The sequence below is a fragment of the Chlamydotis macqueenii genome, chromosome 2, assembly GCF_036417535.1.
Source record: "Chlamydotis macqueenii isolate bChlMac1 chromosome 2, bChlMac1.mat, whole genome shotgun sequence".
Classification (NCBI taxonomy): domain Eukaryota; kingdom Metazoa; phylum Chordata; class Aves; order Otidiformes; family Otididae; genus Chlamydotis; species Chlamydotis macqueenii.
This window is the reverse complement of record NC_141557.1, coordinates 55,005,906-55,017,348: the sequence shown is the minus strand read 5'-3', so window position 1 is coordinate 55,017,348 and position 11,443 is coordinate 55,005,906. Positions and strand designations below refer to the sequence as shown.

General features: G+C 36.5%; 1 protein-coding gene across 1 annotated transcript; it reads right to left on the bottom strand.

Annotated features, from left to right (window-relative positions):
- Positions 1 to 1,185: 1,185 nt before the first annotated feature.
- Positions 1,186 to 11,171, bottom strand: RALA (RAS like proto-oncogene A). Its single transcript, XM_010119010.2, has 4 exons — positions 11,015 to 11,171; positions 10,021 to 10,229; positions 5,792 to 5,966; positions 1,186 to 3,143 (listed from the first exon to the last, which is right to left on the bottom strand). The coding sequence occupies exons 1-4, from the start codon at positions 11,126 to 11,128 to the stop codon at positions 3,021 to 3,023; spliced, it is 621 nt and encodes a 206-aa protein (XP_010117312.1). The 5' UTR covers positions 11,129 to 11,171; the 3' UTR covers positions 1,186 to 3,020.
- Positions 11,172 to 11,443: the final 272 nt, after the last annotated feature.

The window sequence follows — 11,443 nt, the reverse complement described above, 5'->3', positions numbered from 1 at the left end:
ATTAATATAGTGAGCCTAAGGCTCAGGCAGGGAGTGTATTTTATTGATTTTGACTTCCACTGGAATTGCCAGAGGGATCATTCTGCCCACTTACTCCGATGTCAACAAGGTCTCTATGAATGGGAAAGCACGTCCCACACACCATGATGCTGTTTAAGAATAGTAAAAACAAACAGGACACTGCTACTGTTAAGCTATTGTATGCTCATCAGGAGGCTACAGAAACTACCAAATAGACTACAGATTTCTTAGCTGGCATTTTCAAAAGTCAATTCCGCTTTTAAAGCTACAAAAAGCTACAGAAAAAAAAAAAAAAAGGAGTTAAAGTAAGAATTCAATGCTAGTTTTATACATAATGGCAGACTTAACTTTATAGCTTGTTACAAATTAAGGCATCTCTCTCTGGTTTGCAGTTTTACAATGCAATGCGATTCACAAAAAGTAGCAACAGTACTGCCAATGTCAGGCTAACTTGGAGGGAAGTAACGATGGAAGGCTTTGATCCTGCTAATGTAAGAAAGTCTCTTCAACTTCTTGGAGGAGAAACAGGGGAAAAAAAAGTCTTGCTCTCAGGCACAGAAGCACTCTGAGCAGACAGACCTAGGAGACTCAGACACAGAAGTAGGCTAAACCAAATACTCCTCTATGATGCAAATATATTGTTCGATTTGAACAACTCTTCCAAGATGTACGCAAATCCTATATACACAATTCAAGCTATATTCCCTGCAGGTTCAGGAAGTACACTTATGTTCTCCCTGAGTGTGCTAAAAGAAAATTACTTAGAATGAATTTTTATTTTATTACTAAAACTTACATAGGTTGGGTTTTTGTTTGTTTTGCGTTGGTTTTTGGGGTTTTGGTTTGTTTGGTGTTTTTTTTTTTAATCTCACTTTCCATTCTTATGGAAAAATACTTCTGGAACAAGCTTACCTTAGTTTGTTTGCCTGTTTTCTGATATTCTTTGTTAAAGCAGGTAGGGATAAATTAGCTCTAGAGAAAAGGTAGCACACATGTATAGTCTCAGCTTTTATGAAGTGGCTTTTTATCAGACTAATTAGGTTTAATCTACAGTTCTGTTCACACATACAAAAAAGGCTACTGGAATATTTAGGTTTAACTATCAACTGGCATTAGCTATAGCAAAGTTTATCAACAACACAGTTATCAATTACACTGCACAAATATTTTAAAAAATGGAAGTTTATTCATCTTTCAATGGCTCAAATAGCAAATAAAAGGACAGGGTAAGGCATCAGCCAAAACAAGTTTCACATGTCTAGTGGCTTCATAACACCTTAGTTCCCAGTATACAGGTTCCAAAGCAAAGTCACAATGTTAGTGGTTAGACTCCCTCGCTAAATAGACCCAAATGAGTACACAGTAAGATGAACACTGGCTTATTTGCCATAGTTACATGAGTAACTTTAATTCTGCACTTGGCAGTCTACTAAATGTACATACAAAATTCCTATTGATAAATATTTAACATGACAAATATAACTTCTAAGACTTGAGTCCCTAAAATGTCTGTTAGCATGAAAGTTAAATATCTGTTACCTAGTCTGCTTGAGCACATTTTAAACTGTCAGTTATAGGCTTATGTATAAAAAATGTAACAGTTTATGGAATTTATCTAGCCTGTCTTACTCCAGAGGAGTCCAAAACCCTCAAACATTCTGGTTTATTTTAGTTAAGATGCAGCATACTAACCATGTGCTAGTATTCTTGCTGTTCTAAAGCAACTGAGCAGTATGTTTTGTTTGGGGATTTTGGATGCACAGGGTAAATGTTTCCATATTGCAAAGCACATTTGATTGTTTAATATCAACATTAACTAGAAAAAGTAGCTACAATGTTCCCTGTTTGAAAATCAACATGAACTAGACTAAACAGTACAAAACCTGTAAAAAGCTTCAGCATAACACACCATGTTCCCATAGCTGAGTATCAGGAACATAAAAGAAATTAACTGATGACACCAGAATTTCCCAAACAACATCTTAACTCAAAGCACATTAGCACTACCAAATCAGCTCCAGCCCACCCAACTCCCGGGAGTTAAAACCCAAGGAATATCTAGACCAAAAAAATTCTACTTGCGAAAGGGAAGTTTCAAGGTATCAGCACATTAAGTTTTAAACAACCATTCTAGGCTTAGATGTGCCATAGGCTTATGACTTCAGTCTTATATGTATTCTGACCTTTTAGTTTTAACATACCATATTGTTTACCATTTTACAGATGACAGAATATGCTCTGTATTATTCACAATACCAGAGTATGGCACACATTTGAAGAACAGACACTGCTAGCAGACAGCTAGTTAGCAAAATCATTCACGAAACTGCACTCCACAGAGAGGGCAGTCTCACACTGATACGCAGGGACAGTCTCCATGCAAAGTTGAAAATACACCCTTGATTAAGCAATCTGCTATGTATAGGTTTTAAAATTAAGGCATATTCAAATGTTTCAATGTAAAAGATTACATCACTCTTCTAGGTTAATCAGGTAATGCAGAGCCACATATAATTTTCCCCAACATAACTGTTCGCATAGACGTTATTCTTTTCTAATTTGCATACTGCCATGGCAAAACAACTGCATACCGCTTTGTTAGGTATCATGTTCACAACTGTAATTTTCAAGGCAACAAAAGACAAGATGAACTGACAATTACCAGTGATAAAAAAGTATTCTTTACAAGAACCCACAGAGTAATACTTCCCCCTTCCGTTCACTACTAAAGAAAAGACTGCCTATGAAACACTACATTCAGAAGAAATGTGAGAAGGTAGGCAATTATGAAATGGACAGAACTTTGCTTCTCTTGAAGCCACATCTTTTTTTTTTCAGTGAATTTGACTTTCAGTGCAGCTCCAATTCATGCTTTTAGTGGTACATTACAATTTCCAACATGTTAGAGTAATTTCAGTCACTTGCGCCTTCAATGGCATGCTTATAAATTATGTTTTTTATTAGTATGGTCAGGGTAGGAAAGGAATTCAGGGTTTTTATTATAAAATGCAACATCTTTCTCTGATCCTCTTAGCTAGACTTTTTCTTTTCTTCTTCCCATTCTTTTCTTTGCTGTCTTCCATTTTTCTGGCTCTAATTTCTCTCATTAAATCGAAAAACACCTAAAAAAGATGTAAGAATATAAATTAAAAAACAATCAAACATATGAGTTAAGCTATGACTGATGATAACCATTTCAGTTGTTTAGAATAAAGTCAGTTATATGCAACCCAGTTTGAGCAAACAAATATTAATCCACCAAATCTTTCACTGAAGGACAAGCTGATATGATGCAATCCTGCTTCTTTCATGCTACCGTAATCTTCCCCTCTCTTCTGACATTTGCTTATGAATACTGTCAGTTTTCCACAAGGACTAAAAGAAGAGTTTCATCACCAGCCAAGATTTTTTAAGCGTTATCTACCGCTTACTGAGGAGACTCAAGGAAATCAGTTTACATTTCGTGTATTTTCAGTGATGAACCGTAAAGGCTGAAGAAGTGCAACATCCAATTCTAGAAACATATTCATGGAGCAGTAGCATACACTGAACATTTCATTGTTAGTATGCCTCATAATGCAAGTCTAAACACAAAGGGACTAGGTAAAAAAAAAAATCAGCATTTCCCTTAAAGCAAAGTTACCAATCATACATCTACATAAACAATTTTTTAGATCAGGTAATCTCAACTGCCATATTAAAATGAAAATCTCAAAGTATATAGGAACTTCATTTTCATGAAGTAGTTCAGTAGGAAACAAAAATTACAAAGTTGGAGATACACCAATGACTTAAGATAGATCCAACTGTCAGTTAAGGCTTTATGATTGGACTGCTGAAAGCTACTTTATTCAATTGAAAAGCAGATCTTGACTTCACTCGCAGGAGGCTACAGTGAACAATCATTATAATTTTATTGTAGGAAATCAGTTGAGCAATTCTAAGACTTTTCTCTCTCAGATGTTCTCTAGATCAGGGGACTTGATCCATTTCCATGAAACATGGACAGTGCAGGGGCTGAAAAGCTCCTCTACAGAGCTCAGTAGGTTTTTATGTGCAATGACACTAATCTCATATTGACTGCAATAACAGGATCAACGTTCATTACATGGGATCCAAAAAAAAAAAACCCACACCACCCCACAATGTTACTAAACATTTCCATCAAGAAATAAGATTGCCTTTAGATTTCTAAATGTGCACTAAGTTACTTGCTTGTACTTAAATCTGTGTCAACTTTCTTAAGCACTGATACTGTACTACAGTATTTAGCTGCCCAGAGTACAAAACCTCCTGAGAAGATGCTTACCAGATACCTTTACCGACGTGAACGGAATGCGACTGTGTTTTCCCCGACTGAGCAAACCCACTATTCTGAAATTCAGAGAAGCTGGATTTCTTATAGAATAGTAACTTCAGTTTGCATAACAAACCCTGTAACTTCAGATGCTCCAAGTAATTAAGAATACCTGGTATTTATAGTGCCAAAGTCTCATTTATAGCCTGTCAAACCTTAATTCTATATGATACATGCTAATCTGGATCCATAATGCCACAGGCTCCAAAAAGAAACTTGGAGCTCTGCAATAGCCTACCATGTCTGTGCAAAAGCTATTGATTAGACAGCTATTACAAAAAAAAAAAAAAAAAAAACACAAAAAATCCAAAACCAACAATACACATTTTTCCCAGCTGCAAAATGATAGTGAAGCGGATTTTGAAGAGCTGTGAATTTCTACATGACAGTTAATTGATGGATGTTAACTGCAATGATGCACCTAAAAGATGTACTAGTTTTTATAACAACAAAATGTTATCAATGTATCAATGAGACTCAGTTCTGCCGCATTTAATCGACTTAGTTTTCTCTACAGAACAGCATTAAGTTCTTCCTGTAGTAGTGAACAATCAATTTCTTCAGGAAGGCAAATAAGAACTCACATCACAGCTGTCATGCTGCAATTGACAGCTCACATTAAGGATTTACATCAGAGAATTTTTCAATGTGTGATCAAGTCTGTCAATAGCTCTGAAAGGAAAGGTTGGCACGCTGAAGTAAACTACTTATTTTGCTACATATCTGTTACTCTCGCAGTCTACAAGGCTGAGAGTTATTCTGAATTCTGTATTCCAAGAAGTCCTGTCTTGTTAGAGTTACAGCTGAAATACTCACAACTAATCAATAATTTATCTTCCTGGAGACAAAGATTCTCCATCTCTTATCTCATGACCTTCTGAACCAGGTTTTATCCCTGCAAACTCATGAGGCACTTCTGTTCAAAGCTTAAAAGGGTTCATTCATTCTTCACTGAAGCAACATATAACCAGGCAATTGGTTAGATGAGGGTAGAGAGAGCTCCAATTCCTGCCTTACCTACTTTTGTAAACTGTTTTATTCTGGCTGAGGATCAGACAGCATTCCTCGCTATTCAGAAGCAGATTGTCTTCTAGTTATAGAAAAATGCAGTAAGAAGTCTAGGCCAAAATAGCTGCCTCAATAAATTTTTAATGAAATAAGGTCTTGTATATTGTCTTGTATAATGACTCCTTGCGGTTTGGCATGGGATAAACTTGTTAAGCCTAACATTTTCACTGTTCTATCTGAAGTCACCTAACCATGCACTCTCATAAGCTAAGGGAGAAAAGTATTTGATTCAAATTTCACAAAAATATTGCTAAAATAATGAACTTGTAGAGTATGACCCACAGAAAAGAGGCATAAAATAAAAACTGTACAAAGAATCTCTCCACCAAAGAGGTCAATTATTACCTTGTCAACATTAGCTCGTGTCTTTGCGGAAGTTTCCACATAGTTAACATTCCACTGATCAGCTCTGTTTTTTGCTTCCTCCACAGAAACTTGCCTTTTATCTTCCAAATCTGATTTGTTACCAACTAGCAAAAAAGGAACATTCTCATCTTCTTTTACTCTTAAGATCTGTTCCCTGAAGGAGAAAGAAAAAAAAAAAAGGAAGGAGAAGAAAATTAAGCCTTGCATGGAGTACTATTCTTAGAATAGAGAAAGAACAATTTTAGAGACTAAATACTCTACCATCTTACAGTGAAAACCCACTCACTCCTTTTATGAAGCTTACGTAACAGTAAAATCTTAAACCTCATGATGATATTATACAGAATGAAGATAAAGATAACTTCCAGGAAGGAAGTTAGTCAGAAACTAAAAGAGTAGAACAGGATTCCTTTAGGTGAGATTTTATATTCATAATTCATTCCTTTTACTAAAGGTGGTACTTGAGAGCATTTACTATTGTCTTTATATTACTATTTCTGATTGTCATTTTTAAGCTACCCAAACTTCAGTTTGACACTCAATTTTTTTCCCTAATAAAATGTATATGCCATTTTTAAACCTGAAAAATGGTCTACAGCATGCCAAGAGAAAAATCTCTTCCTTTCAGGAATCTTTCTGAAGTCAATTATGTTCAGTCTCTGCAGAGATCTTCATTCAGTTATAAGTCAGTGTACAGATACAAGTTGCACATGCATCAGATTTGTAAAGACAGACCCTTCTTACTGTTTGAACTGCTATGATGAAGGGTTTAAAACTAAACTAAAATTAAAAATTCAGTACTACAAGTGTTTTGGTACCTAAGTCTTCAACACTAAAAACACAATTAAAATTTCCTTCTAATTAGAAATGCATTAAAAGTACTAGGAAGAAGTTTTCCCAGAAGAGAGATATTCTCTATTTTGTCTCAGAAAGGAGTATGAAGATAGTGAAGTGTAGCCCTTTATTGTGGAGTAATTCCCGAAAAGATCAACAAAAAGCACAGACAAACAAATTCCTTTTGCTGGCTGAGGTGAAACCTGTTGCCAGATTTACAGCTGAATGGAGAGAAGCTGAAAAGAATTAATTAATTGACAGTTTAAGGAGCCCTTATTTGATGTATGGCAGGATTCTCCTGCTGTTATGAAAAGCTCTGGATAGCATTCAGTCTTGTTGAGGAAGTTACTCACAGGGCTCAAACTGCAGTTAGCCTGTAATTTTTTTTTTTTTTAAACCAATAAATATGTTTTTGAGGCAGTTTGTAACACCACATTCATCTCTGAGGTAATTAAAGCAACATTCCTCCTCTTCCCCACAAATAACAGTGCAAATGTTTTAACAGGTCTGCAGCTATCTAAAAGTAGTTTGAATAGTCAGTGGATTAGGAATGTCGGCCAGAAGAAAACTTAGTATGTCACTGCAGTTATCTACAGAAGTAAGACTTCTGTTAAAAACTAGTAGCTTGCAGTGTTCAGGTGATGTCAAACAATTTCACCATGTAAAGAGTTAATCTAACAGCAATCCAGATGACAATATTTTCCTTTGAGCCCTCTCTGAAGACTGACATCTCCTAAACAAGAATTATCTAATTAATGAGATGCCAGCTTGAAATCTAGAATTAAAAAAAAATCATTACAGTCAGACTGATTCTGCTCAAAGCAAGACAACATTTCATCAAACTGCTTTTCAAATATGTAAAAGTTTAGTCATTGCAGGTCTGCTTTCTATTGGAAAAGATTACTTGGAGCAATGGTATTTCAGAGCACACCAGAAGCCTCAGTGAAGATATTGAGCAGCGGTAAGCAGCTCTCATGTTGGAGTTCTGCCATTCCAGCAGAGTAAACTTCCATGGAAATAATCAAACATCCAAATCCTTCTTGTCACTTTTTTTCATATCTGTCTCTTAAGTAGTATTCCTTCAGGTTTGCAACAATGCCAAAGGTATTTTAACTGTACCTTCAAGAGATAGAGGTTACTTTTACACAGAGCAGAAAGAATTAAATTTTTCCGAGTTACATGGTAGCTTTTAGGCTTCCGCAGTTTCAAGAGCGCCCTGCAAGGCACTTTCAGATTCGGACTGGCGAAAGTTTTATCCTCTTCACTGAAGGGAATTTTTCTTCCATTTCTGCTGTTTCAGCATCTATGTCATCAACACTCACCTTTGCTGGAAATGTACAACTTTTTCTAGAGCCATTAGATCATGTACTTTGAAGCATTAACAGGATTTTAAACGGATTTGACTAGGTCATTTTACACCCTAGAGGAGCTCAACCATACTAAACAGTTCTCCAGGACTCAAAATACCTAGCATAAGACCGCAAATCATAGAATCATAGAATAGTTAGAGTTGGAAGGGACCTTCAACGGTCATCTAGTCCAACCCCCCTGCAAGAAGCAGGGACATCCCTGACTAGATCAGGTTGCTCAGAGCCTCATCCAGCCTGGCCTTGAACGATTCCAGGGATGGGGCATCCACCACCTCTCTGGGCAACCTGTTCCAGTGCTCTACAACTCTCATTGTAAAAAATTTTTTTCTCATATCTAATCTAAACCTACCTCCTTCTAATTTAAACCCATTACCCCTTGTTCTATCACAACAGGCCCTACTGAACAGCTTCTCCCCATCTTTCCTGTAGGCCCCCTTGAGGTATTGGAAGACCGCTATCAGGTCTCCCCAGAGCCTCCTCTTCTCCAGGCTGAACAGCCACAACTCTCTCAGCCTGTCCTCATAGGAGAGGTGCTCCAGCCCCCCTCAATGCCTGCCCCTCCCTCTCTCTCAAAAATATATGAGCACATACATATACAGAGACACAAATACAAAACCACCAGAAGAGGAAAAACCTCACTTTCTACCCTCTCCATACCTCTTCCTCCTCCCTTAGAGATATTAAAGGTATTGTGATACTTAGTGCTAATTAAGTTGAACTGTGACAGCATCTCTGAGAAGCCTTAATTCAGTGGGATGCAGATAATTTATTTTTATATTTGTTTCCTTACTTTTATATCAAAGGTTATCTCCTCTCCTATTTCAATATAATTTAAACTGGTTAAAAAAAAATTCTGGTCTCTTTTGTCCTTTCTTTAATATAGTAATGAGTGATTTAAATAAGCTTTCTCTCTCAGCCAAAATTAGACACCTGTAATATAATGCTGCCTATTTAACAATCTCTTACCCTTATAAGGGTTTTAATATGCTGCATGCCTGAAAAGTATCTTAAAAAACCTTATCCTGTTAAATCTTTATTAAGCTAGAAAAATGTGGCTCCAAATTTTGGTTTTACCACGTTGCTCCCTATTAAGTAAAATACTAACTTTGATGGCAAGGGTGAATGCTACACAGAACTCTATGCAGAACTTTTGTCTTGTAAATTCAAAAATTTATATTTGTATCTTTTACAGAGAAAAATCCCACCCAAGCAAGACTGAATGGACAGATTTACAGCAGGCAAACTATAACAGCCTTTATAGAAAATGCATGGCTACTACAGAATATTCAGATATTTCTTATCACTGTTGATCATAAAATCATCTTCAAGAGGTAGAAAGATTTGTGTTGTTGATACTACGCATTTCACTCTCCCAGAATACTTCACATCACCTAAGACTTTGCAGACAGACATCATCATACATGGTGGTTCTGTGTAGTTTTTGCCTGGAATATGGTCACATCATCTTTATAACTATCAAGTATTCTAGCATAAAACAGCTAGACATGCTACAAGCTGCCCTTTTGGTCCAGATGGTGCTTGACAAGTTAAGAGAAACACAACATAATCCCCTACATGAAGCAAGAACTAAAAAAGACAACTCTGAGGTGTACGTGGTATTGTACACACTACTTGCAACCATACCATCTATAAGCAGTTTTTCTCAGATTCACTACTTTGGATAGCAGCACGCCTACTCACAAATACTGCTTCTTAGCACAAGTGCCAAGCAACACTGATTTACAAAGGGCAGAAGCCTTCTGAACGTTGCTATGTACCTGCTTTGTAGCAACAGCCTTTTTGGCATTCAGAAACACAGCAGCAAAGATATCTGAAGAGGTACAGATAGCAAAGGCATGGCTAGCCATTTTTTCAAAACATTATGTAACTATAGTAAGAGGTGTCATCCAATCTGGACTATCATAAGGATACTACAAAACAAAAAAAAAATCACCTGTAATTATCTCACTGTCATTAGAACAATTATCCGTCCTTGTAACTTACCTGAAGTCTGCAGTCGCTGCAAAGGATTCCAGTTCTGTAATAGAGAAGACACAAAGAAAGCCTTCTCCACTCCGGAAGTAGTTGTCTCTAATCGCAGCATAGTCCTCCTGCCCTGCTGTGTCCAATATATCAATTTGGACTTCTTCACCATCGAGAACCACCTTTTTCCTGTAGCTGTCTGCTTTGGTGGGCTCATAATCTTCAACAAACTAGAAAAAAAAAGCTTCATGGTATACAATCATGCCTGTACAAGGCAAACAATTCTACTTGCATATAAGGATATAACAAATATCTTATATGGTTACAGTAACTAGTAATACATGTGTCCAGGCTATGTGAAATACTCAAATGATTCATAGTTAAAGCATGCTTCTCCATCAGCCCAAACAGTTCATAAGTTTTTGCTTTCCTCAGCCAATACAAGGTAATTTTAGAGGTAACTGCAAGACATCAATGTCTGTGCACTACCCAAGTGCTTCTGGTCAAGCACATCTGGCTATGTTCCATCAGGCTATCAGGCAGTCCTGACCTAAAAAAATTATACTAAATATATTCAAAAAACACTGAAGCCCTAAGTTTTGCCTTTTAATCAAAAAGAAGGAAACAAGAACTAGATTTTCTTTCCTGTCTTCAACAACAGCATAAAAAACATGGAAAAAAATTGGTCATAATTTCAGGCATCATGCAACTTATCTAAGTGAAGAAGCTTTGAGCTATAACACCTAAATAGGTTCTAATAGGTCTAGTGAACAATGACAAAAAGTACTGATAATATGACAGAACATCTAACTCATTGGAAGTCCAAAAAACGCCAAATGATACCTTCACAAGTATCACTAGATGACAAATCACTAATCTCAAAAAATATTTTTTTCAGTTTAAATACTGACTTTCATACCACATTTAGACTCTCCCAGAAAATAACTGTACTAATGAATGCTTAAATAACACTATGTAGCAGACATCTGAGATAATTTCTAGCGCAGATCCTTACCTCATCATACATAAACTGTAGTGTTAAAGCAGATTTTCCTACACCACCGCTTCCCACCATGATGACTTTGTGTAAAGCCAGTGAATTCTGTCCTTTAGGCTTATTTGCAGCCATCTTTGGATTGCAGAAAATTCACAGGTACAAAGTGAAAAAAATCTAGAAGAAAAATATTGCTTCATTAGTTTTCCTTCTTCCACAGGCACTGTTTAAAGTGAATTTGTTTTAAAGCCCTACATATCTAAGGACTTAATTTCAGTTCTGCTATCTCCAGTGAAAGCTATCTGCTTTTTCACTGGACGTCATTCCAGAAAGCATACCAAGCTCATCTTCTTTTTTGTAGCATGAGCAATGAAAGCCTTCACCATTTGGAAAGGGCACAAGTGAGTTCACAGCATCCAAGAACAATTAAGGGAAAATATTTACATTTTG

Coding starts and splice junctions, on each gene's coding strand:
- RALA (XM_010119010.2), bottom strand. CDS start 11,128: ATGGCTGCAAATAAGCCTAAAGGACAGAATTCACTGGCTTTACACAAA. Junction 10,230..11,014: donor TACAGTTTATGTATGATGAG/GTAAGGATCTGC, acceptor TTTTTTTTCTAG/TTTGTTGAAGATTATGAGCC. Junction 3,144..5,791: donor CACGAGCTAATGTTGACAAG/GTAATAATTGAC, acceptor CATCTTTTTTAG/GTGTTTTTCGATTTAATGAG.